The 25028-nt window shown below is 35.7% G+C and overlaps 1 protein-coding gene across 2 annotated transcripts in view; it reads right to left on the bottom strand.

Annotated features, from left to right (window-relative positions):
* SOX6 (SRY-box transcription factor 6) overlaps positions 1 to 25028 on the bottom strand; it is a 238176-nt gene that overhangs the window by 190511 nt on the left and 22637 nt on the right. For both annotated transcript variants that reach the window (XM_084263308.1, XM_084263307.1), the window contains exon 3: positions 18710 to 18920. In XM_084263308.1, coding sequence (XP_084119434.1) covers positions 18710 to 18920 — 211 coding nt within the window. The remainder of the gene's footprint in view (positions 1 to 18709; positions 18921 to 25028) is intronic.

Below are 25028 nucleotides of genomic sequence, written 5' to 3'. Positions count from 1 at the left end.
AATGGAGCTACTGTTTCCTCAAAGTGTGATCCGAGTTAGAGGATTCCAATGTCTGCTTTACATGATCTGAATGTAATCACTGGCTGTGCAGAGAAATGCAGAATATGAGTTATTAATTGAATATTCCTGTAATAAATATTTACCATTATAGTTTAGTTTAACCTTATCCAGCTAATAGCCAATTTTGCTCAATTGTGAAGAATATGCAACAAAGATCTTTAAATTGCCACGTGAAATAATTATGTTGACTACGGGATTCTCTGTCTTTACAGATATGAATGTGATAAATATATGCTATAAATGGATACAGTTTAAGACTGTCATTGTTCTTTTATTGCTGTATTACAACTGGGGCACAGTGCACCGTATGTGCTGAGTTGATGATATCAGGGTTGTTTCTTTACCACATGGTCTGTAACCTTATTGTTCAGGCCACATTTCTTTCCAGCATTAATGCATTTGTTAGTCCCAGAAGGCTTAAACTACAGATGTTTAACATCCTGCTTATGGACAGATCATCTGGAATATGAACTGAGAAATCTATACGACTTATTAGTATATGTTAAGAGTGTAACAGAGATTTAATAGTCTGTTCAAACCAGAGTAGCAAAACCATTTCTTACAAAAATGCAACTTCTTAAAATAGACAAGTGTAAAAATCAAAAATTAAGACATTCTTTTGACTAAAATATCATTTTTATCAGAAGAATTTGTCACTAATTAATGCTGTTTACATAATAGTGCGTGTAACATTAATTACAGCTTTCAGAATGTTAACTGCAAACCTTTTTTTTTTTTTCCTGTGAGCACAGATTTACCAGTATGGTGGAAATCAGAGCTCTTTTGAGGGCTTTTCTGCAGTGTATTCAAAGTGATCATAAATCAAGTCTAGAATTCAAAGACAGTTAAGGACATAGACAGTAAAAAAGACTGAGTAATGCTAACCCAGAACTCCAATCATTTTTAAAGTAAGTGGGGAGAACACTGGTCAACTAGGCGATTGTTGGTATCCCCCAAAATGTAATCTCCAAGCTGAAGAATGGCAGCTGGCAGAACAGCTGGTGAATAGGATTAATGTCAGAAGAAAGAAATAAAACTCAACATATGTCCAAGCCTGCGGTGCTGGGACTGAGCATGATTGTACCCCGACGGATACCATGTGTACAGCTGGAAAGTGCCACTGTGCCATGCTTCTCTACCCCACAAGGTCATTTCTAAGAAGTATAGCTAATATCTGAACGGAACTTTTCCTTGAGAACTCTGACTGATTAAGAAACGAACAAACGAGCTTCACAGTGCAAATATTTTGGACTATTTTAACCCACTCTGGGAGGTTTTTCATAACACAATCTCTACTAAAAAAGCAGATTAGTATTAAAACTGACAGATTGCACTAATGTAAATATAATTTTAAAGCTATTTAAACCTTCTAATCTCATCTCATTCAGATTTCCATATTCAAGGTTCAAATAAAAAACAAAACCACAAGTTTAATAAAACATTTTCATTTCATAGCATTTACATGTTTTGCTGAAAATAAATTCTAATAAACAGCATGCATAGCTACAATAAATACCTAAGAAATTTGGATAATAGGAACAAAATTGACACTTGTGTTAATTCATGTTTGTATTTTAAAATGTTAGCTCTTAAAGATATTTTAGCTCATGTTTTCACATGCTCCTATTTTTTTACTGTAATAGGGCAGTTGTTGGAATTGGTTATAGTGAAGAACAGTTAACATATAAAAATTCCTAACCCATGAGAAGGACTCAAGTATTTTTAGAAGTTTGAGAAGAGCAAATTCTGTTCAGTTTCCATTTTTCTACTAATAGCTTGAAACAGATTTGATCAGTTAAATAGCAAGGTTCACAGACTATCAGATTATGGACCACAAATGTGGACAATGAAAAAGAGCACGAAGAGTTAACGTAACCAGTTTTGTTCTGTGCTCAATGTCACTTTCAAATATGTTGATTTTGGGTGCCTTTTATTTTGTACATATATATTTTTTACAAACCCAACCCAGCCTCAAATCCCAGTTAATATTTAAAATACTTGCTTCAGCTTTCTCTGAACTTAGAAACATCCATTTGATGAAAACGCAAAAATTGTTGTAGTGACAAATCACACCCACACCCCAAGCCAGACCTGTCTCCTTTTCTTTTATATTTTCATTTTCTTTCTCTTGTCTTTTCTATTCTTTTTTCTTTTCCTTTCTGGCTTCACATCAGGAAACATGCAGTGGAATAATATCCCACACACTCTTACCAGAGGAAAAGACATGTGCATCTTAGAGTATGCAAGCATGCAATGCTACCTTGGTAGCTCAAAATGGAATATCCAACTGGTGCTCCATCTGTCAGCTGCAAGACAGCAACAGGTAACCAGAGGTAATATTTTATTACTCATACTAAGTAGACTTCACTAAGGAGGAGAACTATATTGTTTACCACTTGAGGAAAATAATCAAGAAATGGCAGGCCACCCTAGTGACTTCTTCAGATTAGAAATATGCTTTTCTGACGTGTAGGAAGATGCCAGTTCATGTTTCAATAAAGGAAAGTAAGACTGGCAGAACGACAATAAAACAGTACAGATAAGAAACCCAAGCCAGTTTGAAACCAGTGAATGTCCATGGCCACAACTGTTAACTGACTTGTAAACAGTGTACTTGCAAATAAGATTTCCATCTTTTTTTATTTATCAGCTGTTTATATAATGCTCACTTAATTTTAAATACCATGCTATGTTACAGACAAAACCAAAGGCCTTCCATTCTTTAAACAGAGATTTTATCATGGTATAACTGCATTAGTGGCCTAATTTTATGTGAGCTACAGTAGTATGAATTTATATATCCCTTAACAAGGATACTTCACAATTAGTGTTCCATTACTGATTTAAAATGTTACTATAGCCTATTCTTCAAATTTATTTGGAAATACCTACCCATTTTTACAAGTTTGCTCATCCATTCTCAAAACAAAGTCAATAAGGAAAATGCAAAACTAATCTTATACAACTGTAGAAAAAGCTTAACACTTTATTATATTCTCATCCCCTGGCGACTGACTCTTTTAGCAAGAAAAATGCTGAGAAGTTTTAATGTCTCAGCACACGTATATCTGCATATCTAACAAAGGTAAAACTTCTAGAGAATTATTTTGAGCTTTCCTTGAAGAACTCGTATGTTCAGATCTAAATGTCTAATCAAGATAGCAAATTTTAGATATTTTTCATCACATAAAATTATTCCATTCTATTTTAAGACAGTCTTGATTCGAAGTAAGAATCTCCAGCAGCACTCATCTAATATCATCATGTACTGGCAAAAATGTTTTTGTTTGCATTCACATAAAAGGGAAAGAAAAGCACATTGCTTATTAATATCTACTGAATTGTTTAAGAGGATTTTTAAGATACAAGTTAAAAGAATTTCATAATTTCAATTTCTCCTTTTCATTTAATAGTAGACATTCATTAGGACCCACACACTGTAATAAATTATAATAATTTCAAACAAGAATTAAATTACTAGGTACCTACTGAAAGAGCCATTTTTTCTTAGGTACCCTGTAATCTAACTGTCAGATTTAAAATCTATTCCCAATCAACTCTTCACAACATTCACATTTATTCATCTATGCTAAATTAATAAAAGGTGTGAATAATACTGACAAAATTGATCATTATTGTTCATGTAGATTTAGAAAATTATAAGGTAATCTAAAATATAAAGGGAATTGAGGGAAACTATTACAGTTCTTATAAATAAATTCATCCTTTGCTATATTTTTTTTTAAATCAGGAAAAATCTTCAACAAGAATTTATTTAGATTGACTAGCAAAGCTATTTAATAAATTGCACATTTCAGAATAGATCTAGTTTTTTATTTCAAAAAACATTAAAAGTTGATGATGACTAATGCAACATGAGAGTTCACCCAAATCTTCACACTTAACATTGAAATGCCAGAAATGCTGCCCACTGTCTAACTGAATATAAACATTTCGTAGGTTAAGCCTAGAATATACTAAACACCTTCCACGAGGTCCTGAGTGAGCTCAGGTAACACGGAACTAAATGGGAATTGAGGTCACTGAGAATCTCTTGGAATCCAGATCCGACTGAGTACGGCAACTCTGAAAAACAGGGCGAGCATCCCTCCCTGTTATCAATGTAAACAGACAGAAAAGGGGACAGCGTTCTCTAAGGAATTAAAGGTATTACACAATCATCTTTCCTTACATACAGAGTTATCAGCAACCAGAAGTAACCACTAGATATTATTACAGTGCTACATAAAACCAAAGACAGTGTCTATATTAGACTATTCCATCTTTTGCACATTTGCAGTAATTCCTACCACCTAACCTCACTGACCCTCTCCCCCCCTAACGGGGATCCCTGCAGATAAAGTAAAGCATGTCAACATCTGTTCCCATTCACACCGATTTTAATTTACAAAAAGAGCTTTGCTATTTTCAGAACAGGCTCCAGAGCACAATGACAGATTTAAGGCCTTTAATGGGGTTGCGTTTTGAGTGTGTCAGCGTTTCAGACTCACCAGGACTTAATTCTAAGGGGCTGCACCAAAGGAAGCTGCAGGGGGTTACAGAGCCACAGCAAGGGTGTTCTCCTCGCTGCTGCGCTATTTACCTATAAACCAGCTGACAAAGTTTTAATGTCCTTAAAAAACCTTTGTGTGTAATACTTTGACCAGAAATCAAAGATCCAAAGCACTGGTGATACAATTCCTTCTCTTCTAGTTTTCATTCTGTGCATTTCTGGTACCACTACACACCTTTCTGAAACTCAGCACATATTACAGGGGGTACATTTTCCAAACTGCTTTCCCATGATATAGCTCTGTTCTTTCTGACTGTCGAACCCACTGATTGTTGTGTGGTTTTGGGGTTTTGTTAGGGGTTTTTTAAAACAGTTTTAGGTCTCTTCTGCTCTGCTATATTACGAATCTCACAATAACTAACCATCATTTTTCTAAAGTTCTTTTACTTCAAATTTATTTATAGATAACCCTTTGTAAATCTAAAGAACTTACTCATCTTACTAGAAAGGTGCTGAGCACACAGACTGTGAAGATCACAGATGTAAAAAAAAAATTTTAAAATCACAAAAACAACTCAATTATTTTTCCATCTCCTGAAGAGGGTTTAGTTGTGGGGTTTTTTTTAAAGATATACAATATGAAGAACAAGTCAGAAACAATGCACAAGTTGTGTTGTAATCACATAACAGCTAAGACATGAGCAGCTGAGCAGAAGGAAGATGGGCAGTGGAATGCCATACAGTAATCAGCACTGTTGACTAATCAGAATTTGAGACACTAGAAGGTAATAAGGGTATTATAAAGAATGGCTTATTGAAGGAGCAGCTGTTTATGTGTAGCTCACTGTTTAAATGAGTTCCACTAGATTGCCATGGTATGTTTTGGTAAAAATGTTTTACTAAAAAAAAAAAAAAAAGTATTATGTCAGGAAGAACAAGCACAAGGGAGCAAATAGCTGGGCATCATGACCACAAGTACACTAATAGAAGCAGTCATCTAGGTACTGGGGACCTCTAAAAAATGGCATAAATTCAGTGGCCCTGGAAGTTATAAAAGAATATTCATTACTTCGGCAAAACCTAAATGTCATCTTTGTTAGCCTCCACCACTGAGTGTTGTTGCCATGGGCACAAGAGCTGAGGTGGTTATGAAGAGTAATAGACAAAGAGGAAAAAAAAACAAGGGACAGTATAACTAAAACCAACTACAGATCCACTTTAGGACATTTATATTTGCACCAGCAACCAATAAACACAATAAATAAACTCAGCTAATTTACAAAACAAGCCAACCCTCCACATAAACATAATAATAAAAGTGCTATGATTTCAACTGGGAAAATCTAATTAAATAATTTTAAAAGACCAAAACCAGAAACAATATTCAAAATTGCACCAGTGAAAGTGACAACTCGCCGTAACCCTCAGACAATAATCACGTTGTTCAAATCTATGTGCCGTAGGGTTGTTCGACAGTTTTTTGTTTGCTTGCTTGTTTTCAGAAACCAACTTACAGTTTTGTTTTTAAAAATACCTTTGAACTGTTGGGAGCAGGAAGGACACTGTCTAATAGTAGTGGAAATTTATCATAATCCATTATTTAAAATATTCTACTTTGGACTGCAAGGGCTTGGTAATATTTAAAAGCAGTCAGTAAGCAGTGGAAACTCTGGTATCTTTTGTAACAGTTCACATGTCAAACTGGCAAAGTGCCCACAGTGTACGGCAGAAAAATCTATTTAATGTCTGCCCCACAAGGCGACATGAGGCTTGATTGGCAGAAAGCAGAGAGTGGCTTTTGATCATGTGTCCTAACAAGCAGTTCCAGCTCCTGTCTCTTCGGCTGAACGGCTCCACATTACCTATTCAAACAGAAGTGACAGGCCACTGCACTACTCTTTGGCTCTAGTCTCACGCAGTGGGAGCTATGCTGGAGACAGAGCCACTGATTAAATATATCACTTTTTCAAGACAAGCAGGTTGTCTGAATCAAAGTTGGACAGAATAGACTCAACATTATTAAAAGAGGATATAAAACTGGAGTTGAGTGATGTTAGGCCAGTTTGTACAGCCTCAGGGATTCACAGACTGACAAGGGGAATAAGGAACAGCAGAACTCATAAAGCAGGGTCAGAAATTAGCTGTGACACCTTGGCCATTTTCCCATCACTTCAGGGCCACTGTGTTTCAAATCCTGTAGTCTCTTTTTGGCCTTTTTTTTAATGATTTAATTTGCATGGAGGGGGAGAACATAAAAATCCTGAACTACCAAAAGTTGCAAATTGTGATTTTACAATAAATGACAAAATATTAGCCACATTTTGTCACCTAATACACAGTGTTTTCTCATTAGACTGAGGCTTTTTCCTTGCATTCTGATCAGCCAAATTGTCATCAAATAATTTGTTGATACAGCACTAGCTACTCTTGCTCTAAGGAAGAACTGGAAGCTAGGGAAAATGAGTGACTAGAGATGGCTATTACATTGCTGTGCTAGTTCATTAACAAATTGGTTTGATTTTTGAGGCTACATGTCTGGCCACTGTCTGTTGTGTTATCTGATACACAGACACAGAAAGGCAACACACACGATGCGTTGTCTAGTCATTATATCACAGAAACAACAGACCCACTGAAACTTGGAGGAACTGAGACTCCAACTAAATTTTTAATTACACGTGCAGAAATAACAAAGCTGATTAATAAACCTGCTGGAACTGCATTTAAACAGCTAAAACCACAAACAGTCCACAGAGGAAATCGAGAAACTGAAGCAAAGGAAGCTTATTTTACTTGGTGAGGCATATGCATGCTAGATCTATAAAATTACTTCTGAGTTATTTAAATTTCTGGAAAAAAACATTAAAATTATGATAAAAATGCAGATTTTTTTTCAGAACTACTCCTACAGTAATTCCATTGAAATTAATAGAGTCACTTCAGGAATAAACTTGGTTCAATATTTATTTTTCACTATGGCAAGTTCTTTTGACATTTTAACAAACCTCTGCCTGATGTGTTAGTTTTTGTTTCACTGTAAATATTTAAAAGTAATCTGCTTGTTACATATTCAAGATATGATAAGGACTGCTAAGCTCTACACTGAGAAACAGAGCTGTTTTAAACATTGAATATGCAGGTAAATTTGAAGATAGAGTAGAATTAGCCAAACCCTGTCCTCATGCATAATAACCTTAATATGTACACCATAGCATATACACAGACAGAATTCGGTCTTAAGGTGGTGTTAGACTAACAAGAAACTCAGTACAGAGCTCCACAATGGATCTTGGTGCCACTGCAGGCTCCCTAGACTGTGTTCAGAGTTCCTCCAGGTGGGTGAAAGAGCCTACTTGCCTCAACATTTTCAAGGAAATAAAATCCAGAGGAGTAGGAAAGATGGGGTTTTTTTGATTCAGTGAAGATCACGATTCACTGTAGAAGGTGATGTCACATCAAGTTCTTTAAGAAATGTGAGCAGGCAGCAGTGCATTATAGCTTTGTGTCAAAATACAGCAAATAGTTATGCAAAGCATTAAGTTAAACAGTTAACAAAAAGGAAGATGAAAATAAACACGCATTCATACGTAGGGCACTGTGCCCAGGAACTCTGGGCACCTATGTAAGTAAAACTAAAAATATATTATGATTAATAAAAGAAAACAGCTATTAGATAGATTCCAAAATGCTAGGCTGTAGAACAAGACGTTTTGGCACTGGTTTAGTGATTGGCAGCCTCTGTGAAAGACTGCAGCAAAATGGGTGCTGCTAGTCAGGATGGAGCAACACTAACAGGAGCTATCTGCAGGTGTTTATCCAATACTCGCCCTTACAACTTTATTCTCCAAGGCCATTGCACTCTTATTTCCACAAACAGCACATCCTGAACTTTACAACACCACCACTTCTTTATATTATTAAAGCAATACAGAATAGGAAGGTTTTTGACACATCAACATCTACTAACTCTTGGTTGATTTTGGAGATTAATGTGCCAATGAGTAAATGAGAGAGAAGCCATTATGAGAATTAGAAGAATTCCTTACAATCCAAAGTACACATATGAAATACAGAAACGTGCAGCTCAGAACACGGAATTATATGGTTTTTTTCACTTTGTACTCATCAGTTATGCACTGGGAAGTGAGAGCTCACATGCCGGCTTAAAACTTTAATTATACAGACAAAGAGGACTAAGGCAGGGCTTGAGCATACAACAGTGTTCATGATAAAGCCCTTCTACACTTTAAAGGTACCAGAACAGTCCTACAGTGCAGAGCTAAAGGCCCTAAAATAAACCATATCTGAGAACACATCTGGAGTGTTGTGTCCAGTTCAGGGCTCCCCAGAGAGAGACAGACATGGATATACTGGAAAGAGTTCAGCAATGGGCAACAGGACAACTGAGTAGAGGATCTCTCATCTGAAGAGGGGCTGAGAGTGCCTTGAGTGGTTAGCCTGAAAAAGGGCAGGCTCCAGGGGACAGTATAAGTATCTGATGGCAGGAGTAAAGAAGACAGACCCACACCTTTGCTGTGATGCCCAGTGACAGGCACAGAGCCAAAGGGCACAAATGGAAATACAAGAAATTCCCTTGAAACATAAGAAAAACCTTTCTTGTTTTAAGGATGACCAAACACTGAGTTACAGGTTACAGAATTTCCATCCTTGGCAATATTAAAAACTGATGGGACGTGTCCCTGAGCAACTGGTTCCAGGCAATCCTGCTCTGAGCAGGGTGGCTGGACCAGACAACTGCAAGTGGTGCCCTCCTACCTCAGTCACTCTGTGATTATCTGGCTCTATGTAACTGACAGCAAACTGAGGGCAGGAGAACATGGATAGTCACTGAAATAAAGACAGTAAGGCTTTTTCATGTATTGGCTGATATGCTTGAAAGAAGAAAGATGCATTTAATGAGGACATCCTAAATTTTATGATGCTAAACCGAGCAGTTCTTTGTAAAATGGATAAATTCAAAACCCAGTTTCCTCCCTTCACATTACAAAGCACTCTAAAAAAATTTCCATATGTTTTAAGCTCAAATTCTTCCCATTACAAATTTCAGGAAAAATTAAAATGTAATAAAAAATACTCAAAAAGGAGCATTTTAAATGAAAAAAAACCCTACTCTTTTTTCCTAATTCTTAGTTCTATTTAATAATACACAAAAGTAATACTAATGTTGAATAGATTTAACCCCCTTAACATAATATTTGGGGGGGTTGATCAGCAGAACTGAAGACTAATCTTAATAATTGTTTGTTTTTTCCACTGAAGGCAGGTTTCCCTCATGAAAGAAGTGGCATCTTGGAATTTCAGACAAAAACAGAGAGGTGGGAGTAGCTGCTCTCTCCCTAAGACAAACCAGTCAGCTTAAGCACGTAGCTGCCTCATGCAGCCAGGCACCAAATGCCTCTGTCTCTCTTGTGGCAACCAAATAAAGTTGTCAAAATTATTTTTAAGTAATGATAAGGTATCTAAACCAAATACTGTATAGAAAAATAAGGAATATATCAGCATTTAAAATGTATATGCTGCTGAGCATTTTTACTGTCATTTCTTTAAGAAAAGCAGATCTAATTAGCGGTATCTCTAAAGTGCGTACCTAGCATTTTTATTATGTATTATAACATTTTGCTTAGAGTTGACATTTTTATTCTGACAAGCACTGTCTAGAGAGCTCTCAATAAATAATACATTTACAATTTTCAGTAAATAAGCACTGGACACAAATCGTTATCCTTACTTACAGCTGCCCCTCTCTAATAGTGCTTTTACAAGTAAGGTGACTATTCAGTCTAATGCAATACTCTCAGCGCTGGAAAGATATTTTCATTCATTACCCCAGTCACAAGCACTTAAAGCACTTTTAGGCCCTGTTGCAAAACAGCAGGAATGGAGAAGCAAATAAGACCAGCTAAGACTAAAGTTCATCACCAAAGAAATCTGAGGTCATTCACCCTACAGAACTTGAAAAATACAATGGGATTCAAGATCCAAGCCCTATCTTTCCCTCATACTTTTATATTTACAGACGCAATTTTAGGCAGGGAAGTATGGCAATCTAGTCCCTACTATTAACGTGATAACTACAAAATGTATTTCAATTCTCATCCTAAAGCATGATCTGATCATAACGTCATTTGTGTCACAGTACGACAGAAATCAATGAAGCTTGAAGTATTTTTCTGCTGACAAGATCATGCAACTGAAGAAACTCTCCATAATTTAGCCATTTACTCACATACATTCTTTGCTGCAAGGACCCATGTCAGTCATACCCAGTCATACTGCACTTGTGTTTCTTACTGCCCTAAGGAAAAAGCTGGCTTTTTAGATATGCTTTTTTAACAATGCTTTCATAATACTAATAACATATAAATAGTGTAAAGATAGCAGATCTTATACAATGTCTAAAAATGAGACAAAAATGTAGAGGAGCATAGTACAGAAAAAATTATATAAAACGGAAGCAGAGAGATAATTTATCACACAGTAAAAATTAAATTAAAACTAATTTCATTTAATTGTATCCAGCTGTGGACAATGTCAGAACTGAGGGGTACAGTTGGATTAAAGAAAAAGATGAGATGACCCCTGAAGATAAGATACTGAAAAACAGTCACGGGAGGAACTGGTAGGACTAGTCACTAGGTGTTGGCACTGAGAAGGTCTCGGCTTGTTTCAATTTAATCTGTCGCTTTTATTACATCTTGAAGGAATGTCCCAATCTTCATATTTGAGACCTGAATTTCAGACTCTCTCCCTATCAGTATTCAAGCTATGATCAATTCTGTTTATTTGCAGAAGGAACAGTTTTGTAGAGGTGCAGAGATACAATGGTTTAACAAGAAAACAACTTGCACAGGGAAATAGAACCTCCATAAAAATACAAGCTCTACAAAATGCCACAGATCATACATCTAGGTAACTGCCAGATAACCAATGTGTATTTTCACCCAAGAGGTCCTCATATGACTATTTCTGTTCAACTTCCAGAAGATCCTGTTATGAAAAATGCTACCATTGTACTCATCATGTTTTGCTGATTATCCCAAATTAGATCTAAGAACTAAATGGACATGAGAACCTTTTAGCAAAAAAGATGGTCTCTATTATCTATATAGATGGTCTCTAATAGATGGAATCTACTGACTTATTCACATAACTTTATGATATCTATGTAAAAACCAGTACTGTTTCCCTTTCCTGTGCCATAAGCAAACTTCAGAACAAAGAAAACTGAAGAGAAACTTTCAAATGTAGGATGAGACATACCGAAAATTGCTGAAGAATTACTATACTGTAATCCACAAAGAACCTGTGAATAATGATCAGATGCTCAAATGCTACAACACTGAGCAAGACTGTAGTGTAGACAGCTGGAATAAATGTGAGATAAGGTAGAAAGATGACAACATATGCTAGTTTCCTAAGAGAATTGTGAGATAGCATATAATCACAAAACAGTACTCTGAAAGACATAAAGGAAATTAGACAGAAAATAATCAAAAATGCATAAATTCCAATATACATAGAATGATAAATGAAAACATGAGACAAAATATTAATGATCAGATACAGTATGGTTACACAGTCTGGATCTACCTTTGCAAATAAAGAAAAGAAAAAACTTTACCTAGATATATGCTGCATTCTAAATGTCAATAAAACAAGGTCATGAAAGTTATTTCTGCTTGAAACAGGATTGAATTTTTGGTAGAAAAATCTAATACATCAGATAGAAAGAAACTAGGCTGCATGTTCTTTTAATTGCCAGGAAAATAACCCTAGAAACCACTTTCTCTGTGCTAATGTTCCTAAAAAGTTCTAAATTAATTTAACACATTAAGACATAGGAATTCACTGTACATTTCAACAAACGAATTCTTAGAATTTTTATTATGCATACAACTTCTCTAAATAGAAGAATATATATTTTTAAAACAGCAACATAAATTACAAGAAACAGGAGTGACCAGTTTGATTTTATCAAGATCACTGGATGGAAAAAAAAAAAAAAGAGACACTGAGTTACATTTAATTATATGGTAAAGAGGTAAGTAATTCAAGAAAATAGCAGTTCCTCTAACTTGATCTGAGTCATCTATTTATTCTGTGGACTTTTGGGCTTTTGTGTTTTTATTTTGGAAACTTTTTTGGTGCTTAGCAGGAAAATTCCTCAGCCTAGATGCTACCATATACAGCTTCTAAGAGAAAGCAAGTGAAAAATATGTAATAAATTAACTATATACAAGACTGATTCTAAATTCGCTTACCAAAAAATATTTCTAAGAAAAAGAAAAAGGGAAACATGATGAGGGTGGTACTTTGCAGATGTGGCAAGGTTTTTCAAAGATGATGAAAGGATGTTGAAGAATGTGGGTTTTTTCACATCCAAAGGGCTTGTTGACAGGATCCCCAGATGCCATTTATGAATTCCATAGGTATCACAAAAAATAAGAGTGCTAAAAATAATTCATTTTTAACAATTAGTTTAGATAATCCTAATACCAAATCCCAGTAAGATTTTAAAAGCCTTGAATCAGAGCGAAGTATCTGCAGCCATCAAGAAAATTGAAGAATAAATAACAAAGGTCTATAAATTCCAGGTGTATTAGGACAACCAGGGATCATGCTTTTATCAGTGGAAAGTGTGGGTATAGATAGAGCACACCACAAGACAGTGAACCTGAATTAAATCTCAGTAAAACCTCTGAAAAATATTTAAAAAAATTCATTAACCACAGATCATCAGTAGTTCACTCTTAAACCTGATCCACAAAAGAGAGCTTCTGACATGTAATGTCCTCAAATGCTGTGCTTAAAACTATACCAGAAAACAAGCCTGAACTCTGTTCTCAGCTGTGACAGGCTTAAAACAAAGACAACAGAACTGAAACTCTTCATTCATTTTCTATGATATAGCACACACAAAGTCCATTGAAAAAAGAACCCAAAACAACTATAACAACAACAACAACAACAAAAACCCCACCCAAAAAGAAAAAAAAAAACAACTATTGAAAAACCTGCATAAAATTACAATTGAAATCATACAATGGTTTGGGTTAGAAGGAACCCCGAAGTCCATCTTGTTCCAACCCCCTGCCATGGGCAGGGATACCCTCCACTAGCCCAGGTTGCCCAAAGCCCCATCCAGTCTGACCTTGAACTCTACCAGGGATGGGACAGCCACAGCTTCTTGTGCTGAGGCCTCACCACCCTCACCAGAATTTCTTCCCAATATCTAATCTAAATCTGCCCTCTTTTAGTTTAAACCAATTACCCCTTGTCTTATCACTACACTCCCTGAGAAAGTGTCCCCTCTCCATCTTTTCTGTAGGCCCCAGGCTTACCAATGTCCATTCACGGGTATGTGAAAATTTGTTTCTTTATTTCCCAGTGAAGTCAACAGGAAATATGCACATATTTGAATGTGCAGTCCTTGAGTATGTTGTCCTTACTAGCTTAGTAGAAAATCAATTTTAAGTCAATATAAGAGAACATCTTCAATTATTATTAACTAATGAAGCGGAGGAAAAAAACCCCACAAAACCACAAAAGACCAAATCAGAAAAAAACACCACTACTGCATAGTGTAGTAAGATTTTCACTACTGTGCATAAAATGAATAATACATGTGAATGCTTAATTTTTAATTCAGATATCTTTAGACATATTATATATCACTGAGTTACATATATCCACCCATAGAGAGTGAGTACAAACAGGTGCACTTGACAGAGAATAGATGGAAATTTATGAATATACTACTCTTTATATAGAGGTTCATTATTCCAACATGCATACGTAAAAATCTTTGATCTCTGAATGTTCAACTATGGTCTTCAAGGAGGAAACAAGAATGGGAAGCAGTTTATAAAAAGCTTGTGTTAGAATTCTGAACTGAGCTTGGTTGAAAAATGATACTGCATACATTGCTCAGAATCAAGGTCAAAAGTGAATTAGGAATCCAGGCCCTGAGTAATGAGGGCTTAGCACTTAGCAGAAATGACATGCCCAGTTTCCAGCTCAGAAGTGCCAGCTGACCTGCCAACCTAGCATTCCAGTTCTGAAAGGGGGGAAATCTGCTCTCCTAGCTACAGACAAGATGTGTACTACTAATTATTGCTCGTAGAGGCTTATGATGAAGTACAGTAGGATAGTTGTCTGGAAGCCAATTCTCAGACTAGAATTCAGGCAGCCCCAGCAATGTAAATCTGTCTCACAAAAGTAATGTAAGCAATATTCTGAAGAAAAGTTCTTTTACTGAAGGGGAATAGAATGGGAAAGCAGCAGTCTAGCCATAACATAGCATAACATAACATAACATAACACTCTTCATTTGAACAGTAAAGAGATTTAATACATGATTGTACTGGTGGATAATTCCAAAGGAAAAAGCCAGTAAAACAATATTTCTGCTCATGCAAAAACTTAGATGAATATATTGAAGTTATCCAAGAGGTCCTAAGAGTTTAGAGCTGTTGATTAAATTAGACACCTGTTCATTTCTGACCTCTTCTGTCTTGTGAGAACACATGTCAGCAAAGTCTTTACATACTCAAATTTACTCTAAATATTTGTAGCATTCTTTTGTTGTGTTTCTTTTTCCCCCAGTTACAATTTTTCTCATAAATATTCTTATTTCCAAATCATTACAAATTAAACATAGGAATGCCTTAATATGCAAAGTATGCAAATATTGGACCATGAAAGTAAAAGAACTGTTTCTCCTGTGATGATGGTAATCTTTGTTCAAACTACAAATAATACTAATGACACACCTATGGTACATTCAGTCCTGCATGAGGTGCTCATGTTCCCAGTATTATACACAAGACATGACACTGGCTGAAGCACTATTATTAAAGAGAGATTAAAACAGCTGTACATTATGCTGAAGCACTCACTCTTTCCTTTACAAACAGACGGTCCTGGATTACAAGCAGCACTTGACCATTTAAATCACTACAACAACCAGATTTAACCAGCTGGGCCATATTCTCTTAGGCAATGCCTGTTGACCTCCTCAGTCACAGCTGCTCAGATGAAATTCTCATTAGACAACTTATTTTCAGAAGCCAAAGGACTCTGATTAAATATATCTATTTAGACATGATAAAGTCTCTCAGTACATGGTTCTTTCCCAATGTTATGAAGTACAACGGAGACCACAAGTAGTATATACAAGTATAACAGACAACAAATATCCGAAGGTATACCACAAAATATTTAAGTATTTGACACCAGCAACTGATCTGACTCAGATCCTATAGAGAGACCAGAAAGTTACTATAACAACAGTAAAAGAGACTTGTTGCTGTACTTGTGTGGGGGTTAGAGCAGATGACTGAAATTCTTGAGTTCTTTATTCCCCTTCTAACTCTACAATTAACTTGACATCTGACCGTATGTTAGCCCAATTCCCACAGTTACATCAGTGGTCATGGAGCTCCGCCCTATAAAAAATGCTAACATGTACTATTAATTTATTCAAAGGAGTCAGGCAAGACTTCAAGCTCCACTGATTTTACACAGCAGTATGCATTAGAAATACATGTCTTTTCTTTATTACATTCATTAAAGCGATTATATTATGCTATCTATTTGTTAAAAAAAGGGGGGGAAAAAACAGCAATTTTTTTTCAATTTGGATAAGCAATTTTGTGACAGATCAGAATTTACTATACAAAGGGCTCCTCAAAAGCATTGGCTACATACCATTTTAAGAAAAGAACTCCATAGAAATCTATCTTAAAGGATAGATGTTAAAGAGCATCATGTATGGTACATGTGTGATTAGGATATTAATTAGGTTGTTTAAAAAACATGGCAAAACATTTTCGTAATCTCAGATGTCATTTCTCCAGTGTACCCTATACTGAGTCAGTTGCAGCACTCTCAGTCATAACAAGGATCATAGTCTTAAAATAGTAATTATTTTCACAATCTTATTTTATTCCAATCAAATAAGTATGGAGAGTTTACTTTTTATTTCAGATAAACCTCTGAATACTGAAACAGCTATTCAAATCTATCATAAGAATTTTGGAATTCCCAGTCTACATAGAAGTTTAAAACCATTGAACTTCCTAAGTGTAACATCCTGAAGCATTTCCAATCTTTCTATTAATGATTTTCCCGTGTTTATATAGTACCAGTCAGAGGTTCTTTAATTACTTTCTGTAAAATGGAAGTCCTTTTTTCTTCCTACAGAAAATGCTGGATGGACTGAGTGAAACTTAACACAAAGATACAGTCAATTACCTTTGAACTTACAGGCAGACTTTAGAATAATTTTCCAGCATAATGTGGTCCATAAAAGGCAAGATTATTTTATAGATCAGGAATGACCTTTATTTCACAGCTGGTGAGAATATACAGCATGGAAGGCTCAGTCTCAGTGAGAGGGATCTCTCTGCTGTGCACATACCTCTCTTAAATCAACTAGTGTGTACTAATACAGAGGAACTGCAAAAATTTTTTGAGAATTCATACAAAAATAAGCTATGAAATGCTTGAATCCTTTAAAAGTTTAAAGTTTTTGATGCACATTTTTATTAGCACACCATTCAGTGTACTCCTGGAAATGCCTTAGCGGTGGTGTCACTATAATCAACAGCAACTTGTAGACTCCTGCAGCAAAGTATGAGCCAAGACCTTTGATTAGCATGGAGTGTCGAACGACTGTTACTGACTGTAAAAAAACAACTTTGCCAAAGCAACATTTAAAATAGTTTTCCTAGTCTAACCACGAAATCTAAGAAAGCAATTTTTAAAAGAGTGATCTTTACAGCTGAAAACAGACAGATGGTAGTAAAGAATCTGGGACATTCTCTCTTTAGAGATGTTTCACCAGCTTCAGAAAGGACACCTATAGAACACATTTATCTATGTGCTGGCATTTAACAATTATGCCAAGAAATTTGAAATCCTGCTTCCATTCCTACATGATTTTATCCCATATTTAAACATCATTGTATCAGCATACATTTTAATTGAAATCTACACTGCTACATGGAGCCAACGGATCCTAAAGTGCACAGTTTGAAGTGCACTGTGACCATACCATGAAATTGAGGAGGTAAAATCATTCTGAATTCATCCATATTAAAAAAAAAAATTAAAAAAAAATCATAGACTTCTACTGCCTTGTGGTTCTACTATGTTACAAATATTCTTCCTGGGTTATTTTTAATGCCACAAAACATCACTGGTAAATTAACTAACAGAATCCATGCAGATGCCTCCACATCTGTTTGTCTATTTCAGAGCTTCTGGCTCACACATCTTCCCTGATTCAAACTCATGTATGAGCTCACAGACTAGAAGGTATTGTTGCAGAAGTAATTAAGACTTCATTCTACTTGACATGGGGAAAGATTTTGATAGTGCACCTTGACCATGTGCACACATATACAGATAAGCTCAGTCTCCAATTCTTTTTAGTTCCTATCAGGGCCAAAATCTTAGCAAAGTCAACAAAAATATCTGAATAAGGACTGAATACATAAACTGTCTTAGAGCTTGAAGATTTGTCCTCATTTCTCTCTCTCTACCACTTGTAACAATATCTGAGCAGACTGTAAAATAAAATATTTCTTCAGCCACATTTCTATATATATAGGTCAGAACTAGGCACTCTTTACACTTAGAACTGTTTCCCATTCTCCTAGCCACACATGCTAAGTCATTAAGGTAATGAAAGATGAGAATTTCTATGACAAAACAAACCAGCTAATGTTTTATTCATTCCTACTGTTTAAAATAAATATTTATCGTTTAAAAGAAAAAGAACAAATACCAGTGAAGAATATCCCTCACAACTTTAAAATCAGCTAGGAAAACATCATAACCTTTCACGTAAGAGTTTTCACCTAAACTGATATTCTTGCTTTGACTCACAGACAACCAACACAATTTAGAAAGTTTTTTAAAACTGGCATATTTGTCTAAAACCCCTAATGGATCTCAAGCTACAATTGCCATGGTAACCTCTGAATAACTTTATCCTAGCCATTACCAATTATGCAATTTTCTGGCTCTTGATACCCACAGATTCTTTATGCCATAAAAATTATAGGGTTTGGAATTGAGGAAACTGTACCGGTCTTATCCAACACATACCCTCTTGCTCAGTCCTGGTCATTTCTTCTAGTTTCTTCTGCTTCAGTGTGTCCACCACATCTGCAAGGCTTCCTTTGCGACGTTCTGGTGTTCCAAAATTAACACTGGTCATTAGCTCACTGCGGTCACGACCTCCTTCATCGGGTTTGTTTGGTGAGGTAGAGGTATTTCGGAAGGAATATAGGGAACATAACTTATTACTCTCTGACTCCTGCAAAGAAACAATACGATGTGAAAACATATGCTATATCAGAAGGATTTCAAATAGGTAAAGGTTGAAAGCATTGTTTATTATTCTGTAATACTAACAAATGTACATCTATAGTCCAGGTTTTAAAGTGAACATTATGATTTGAATTTTCTCAGTTTCAGTACTTGACAGGGGCTCTTTTTTCCTTAAGGCCATTCCTCTCCATGCTTCTAACACTCATACTTGTTGTCTGAGATATTCATCAAGGTTTTTCCTCACCATAAACAAGTGACTTGTACAGTTTTCTTAGGTCCTTAAGGGCAATATATAGCACTGAGAGAGAAAATAGGGGCAAGGACAAATTATTCCTGGATAGGTCCTCAGCTAATGGAAAACAACATAAATTTAAAACTAGAAAGTGCTAGGCCAATAATGAATGAAGAACAAGGAATCTACTTCTGTTACACAAAGCTTATGGTACATGTCTACCCATGCTCATTCTTTAAGTAAAATCCTTTTCCTAAAGAATTAAGGTTATAATGCTGGTAATATACAAACAGAGATGTTACCTTCCAGACTAATATAGATATAAATGAGCAAGGAAATAAGTTTATGGTAGAACAAGTCACATATGCTTACACATAGGCATTGAGACTGCATGTATCCAAGAAGGTGTTATATAGTCAAAACCACAGAAAGTATAAAAGGTTCATCTCCTTTGTCATTAGATGACACTAGTATTTGAGCAATGAGCTAAAAAAAAAAAAAAGCCCCTAACACCATCATAAAGCAACAAGTTGTGTCGATTCTGCTCAGTTCTTTGAGATCACCCAACAGTCAAGCCCTTGTGAACTTCTCTGGCTCACACTCCTGATTCTCCCAACCACAGATGCAACATTCACTGCATCTCTACTTTCACTTCTGCAGCTAAAAAGAGCACAAATATTTCAATGTGCCCTCAAAAACTCAACCATGGGAATTTCTCGCTCATTTCCCTTTCAAAAATTATTATTCTATTTTAAATTTTAATACCACCAGACTAGGAGTGCGAACAGTTTGGGGTAAAATATACCAAGATTTTTTGCATATGCCTAAATGTGTTACCATGTACATTCAATGGCATTAAACATATTGTCTTTAAACAGCAATAATAATAGTGGCAATATTTTTAAGAAGTAAGAGATTAATTGATAGTTCTACCAAAAATCATTCTCCCAATGCATAGTGTTTGCCACAAACAATAACAGTCCTACTACTTTATGAGCTGAAACTTGTGTTGGGAAATGTCCCAGGTGAAACAAGGAGTTCTGAAGAAAGACGGACTACAGAACATTAACCATCAGGATCAACATCAGGCATAAATCTTTGCTTCAGTCTTGAAAATATTAAGAAGTAGGTGTGCAATATAACAGAAGGAGCAACACTAACAATGAGAAAATGTGGTAACTAAGGGCTGTGGACTGCATAGAAGGTGGTGGTGACAAGTCGTCATCAATCACAACAATGTATGATCAGCACAGTGCTATTATTGCCATTGGAGAAGGAGGCAGCATTTGCTAGTGACGTTGAAAATGTATTTATTCAATAAGACAGGAAAATAGAAGAAGACACTACCTCACTCCAGCAGTAGCAGCACCCCTGTCAACACAGTAGGACTGACTGAAGTTTGGTTAAGCACATGCAGAAAGAGAGATGACTTGGAACAAAAACTTTACATTCATTTGTTCAACTATCAAACATTAAAAAAAATTCATTCCACCCATTTGTATCATTAAAGAATCAAACAAAAGACAACAATAGCTTGAACAGATCAGGTACAGACCTGACCTTATTTAGTTGCCTTTAGAAAAGGCTTTCTTATCTTCAATTGTTTCTGAAAGCTACTTTGCACTTTCCTTAAAACTTGGTCTAAGTTACAACAGAGATTTAAAAAATACCTCCTAACATTTTCAAATTTCAAATTTAATTTCTATAACACCTTTGCTCAAAAAAGAATTAACATAACATGGCTTTTTCACCTTTGCAGACTACAGCACAAGAGGAACTTGGTAATTTTAAAGGAGTTTGTTCTCAAGAAAGCAACATCTTACAGTGAATGAAATATATCCATCAGACTCAATGCAGAGTTTTTCATACTCTCAGCAAGGAACACTAAATCTATTGTTTAGGCCGGAAACAAGAAGATAAAGCTAATCTGTGGCATAAAAAGAAATGACTGAATGTTCTTCCTCCTGATAACCTATCCTCTCCCTCATTTGGATGCATGCATGGTCCAGCACAATGTTCCTTCACAGCTAATGACTCTCCAAGTCAGCACATCCACGTTTCTTTTTCTCACCCAAAAGACTGTAATGTCCATAATGAAGGTGAGTTTAAACTCCATGCAAACGATGCATGCTTATAGGCTGGAGGCAGAATGACAGCCTTTGCTAGAATGAGGGTCTGTCTAACTAAAAGAGTAAAAGAGTGGGTCATTAAAACATAGAATAAAAATAAACAGTGTCCCTAAAAATTTTGGTTCTGTTTGGCCTTACAGCTGTAGTACTAGGGTCATTAATGGGTAATACAATTTCAGTGTATTATCTGAATTGACCTTCTAAGAAACCCAGACTTTCAGAAACCCATCTTTTTCATAAATTAGAAATGGTTAAAAAGAGTGATTGAGGATTCAAGCAGGAGAACTACACAAACTGAAAGGCATTTAAGGGATTAAAGGGGCAAATGGAAAAACTGTAGACCAGTCCAGTGTAAATACCTAATGTAATAATAGCAGAACTCAGCTAGAAATATCTGAATCAGCCTCATGTAGAATAATCTACAAGAAACAGAATCTATTCACACGCATTCTATGATTCTACATAAATTTGTGAATAATCTACAAATAAAATGTAGCTAAAATGAAACACTGAAAAGGCTTCAGAAGGAATTTTATAGCTATGCAATCAGAACAGATATTTTTACTCCTATGTATCTACTGTCAGCAGCTTTTGGATTTATTCCATCCATATAAACAGGTTATATTGACCTCATGTTCATGGAAAACTAGACGAACAAAAAAAAATTGGGACAAGGGAAGAATTTCTATTACATTTTCTCTAGAAAGGTGACTCTACTGTATTTGAAAGAAGTTGCTTCGACAGTTTGTCAAAAATCAAATAAAGTTCGCAGCAAATATATTAAGAGCTTGAATTTGCTTGGTGAATCTCATAGTCTTTTGCATCCCAATGCACATCACATTTATGTTCCAGCACATCACCTACTTGCATGACCAAAAGTGCCACTGTCACATATATCAGATACAGGCCTAGCTATCAAAAATTAGTTTGCATTGGCATTCACAAGCAGCATGCAGATATCCCCCTGATATAACTGGAAATACATTTTGATAGCCCTGGTATCATCTGAAAAGAGACTAGCAGATCATGTGTGCTGTCTGGGAGAAAAGGTATATCATTTCTACAAGTTGCTTGCTGTTTCTCTTGCTTTAATGAATAGTGTACTATTTACAGAATGAGGAAGCCCAGTTCATTTGACCTGAAAAGAAGAAAGAATGGATGCTATTAAAGGTATTTTTTCTGCTTTTTCCAAGAGCATGGAAGAAGAGGTAAAGAGAAATAAAGTGCCTAGCCAGGATCAACTCAAATGTTTTCATTTTACAAAATCCAGTTCAGTAATCCATCAGAACTAATGAAAATTCTCCATGCAAATCAACTTTTTTCCAGCATACCTGATAATACTGGATAAGAAAATGGGCAAGAGGATATGGCTGATATGAATGTCCACTGAACATATTTGGAAACAATCTAGTGCACACACACATCCAATAGCAACATAATACATTCAACAACTGACATATCCCTGAATTTTCATGTTGAAAATTCATGTATCTGTGTAAATAGGCATTCAAATCTAAAGTTGATTATCTTCAACACATGGTAGTCCCTTGAAATGTGCATTTTCTTGCTGACTTCAATAATCTCCCTGTAAGGAGGGTGAGGGGGAGGGGGGGAGGAAAATATCTCATAATAGGATAAATCGCAAACATTTAGTCTATGAACAAGAGACTTAACAAAGCACCTTCTTCATCCAACATTGGTGAAATTCAATCACAGTAAACCCTGCACATTTTAAATAGTGACTATATTAGGATAATTCAGTTATTAGTCAAGAAATAGACCATATTAATAAAGTGTCAGTTGTCAAATATTAAGTCGATCTGAAGAATATTTTACTTTCAAGAACGGAGTGCTTAGAGAAAAAGAAAGTTGAGAAAAAGCTATGCATTTAAAATTTTGAAGTCAGAACTAGCAGAAAGTGTTAGGTAAAAGCATTGCTTGCTACAACTAACATATCAAAGTAAGTTTCTTCTCAGTTTGATCCAAACTGACATCTGGCACAGATTGCTCAGGATCCCACCACAAGTTTGCTAGACTTCCAAAACTATCCTCCCACTTACACTTTAATACTTGGTAATTGTAGAATAACCATTTATGCACATACCAAAATACACAAAGGTATTTCAGAGGAATTTTTGCCCACCACAACAGTGGCATTTCTAGGCTAGCCCTTAATAATTAGCAAACAATAAAATTTTTTTTTTTTAATCATTGGGGTTTAATATCAAGGTAAATAAAGGTCATTTTTCTTGTATAGGTTTCCTTGCCAGTCCATTACTGCAGGCAAAATTTTACTGCATATCATTCAACCCATTCTGTTTCGCGTTTTAACAAAACGTCCCTATTATAACAGATTAAATACTTATATGGAGACATTAAAATTTAAGGATTAGTTTTCAAAGTGGACAAAATGGAGAAAGGTAAGACACAAAAGACAGAAAAATGGAAATTAGCAAGGCATGTATGCTAAAATGCATGGCTTACTTGGGCATAGGTAGCCCACACATGAAATCATAATTTTACTTCTAAAAACTCTGCCTAAGCCCTACTCATATGTCAAAGAGAAAAGAGCCTTAACATTTCCAGTGCAATATGGTAATAGCTTTCCGAGGTCTATCCTTGGGGAGTATTTCATGCTAGAGGGACAGCACACTTCTTTAACCAATCCCAAATTTGGTTTGAATATATGTGGTCCAACAACAGTGTCCTTAGTCTCATCAGCTTTCCAGGCTGCCTGGTGTAAACAATGATTGGCCTGTTGGATATTCTTTTTAGAGCTGTTGTGAATGGCTCAGTATACTTTTGCTAGGGGCAGAAACAGTTCTGAATAATTACAAACAATGGCTTTGTATAAATAAAGAGGGGGACTCTTTGTAGCTATATACATGGTGGTTTTTTCATACTTCATATTAATTCCTTTAAAACTAGCTTTAAGATAATATGTATAGGTAATTCAGAATGCCTTTACTCTGAGAAAATTATTTTTCAGCATGTACTTTCACTAAATTTCACAAGTTATGTTGGTAACATTCTTCAAAAGAAGAGCTGCCTCAGTACAAAGGAAGTTTCTATTGAAAAGGGATTGAACAAATAATCATCATTTTCTTGTTACTGTAAAAAAATTATTTTCTTGTGCATTTAGATTCTAACAGTTTAAGTAGTTCATTTTCCCATCAGTGGTCCCACTGCTTTTAACAGGATAAATGAGGGCGTAGTGCTGTAACTGATGTAAATAAGGGTACTGAAAGTTGACCCAGGATTTTTCATATCAGGAAGCTAATGTTTATAGCAATATTTGCAAACTGAATCATGAGCCAACTTGTGTCAACTTTTTTGAAACCCTCTCACTTCCAAAATAGAGCAAACACACACAAAATGACATTTCTATCAGTGAAAGTTTGTAGGCTAAAAATAAAATGCAGTATTTTTGCTCCTTCCTCTGAATGGCCAAAGTACAAAATATGGGGGCTGCATTTGGGGGCTGAGAAGCAGCATCTCAGTCTGGGGACTCAACAATCACAAGTGGAGATCTGGTTTGAGACAGATCTGTCTTTGGACCTTTGTAAGGGTTAAGGAGAGACCAACAGTCTGGTGAACTGAATTCTCAGATTTGGACCCTTAGAAGCAGAGACTGCACAAGGCTGCAGATATTAATAAAGAGACTTTGCAGTTACTTTATAGTTGGATATATCTTTCACTTAGGGAGGATAGATTCTGACTCAAAGAGAGAAGC

The sequence above is a fragment of the Gallinula chloropus genome (assembly GCF_964237585.1).
Source record: "Gallinula chloropus genome assembly, chromosome: 4".
Classification (NCBI taxonomy): Eukaryota; Metazoa; Chordata; class Aves; order Gruiformes; family Rallidae; genus Gallinula; species Gallinula chloropus.
This window is presented reverse-complemented; position numbering and strand designations above follow the sequence as displayed.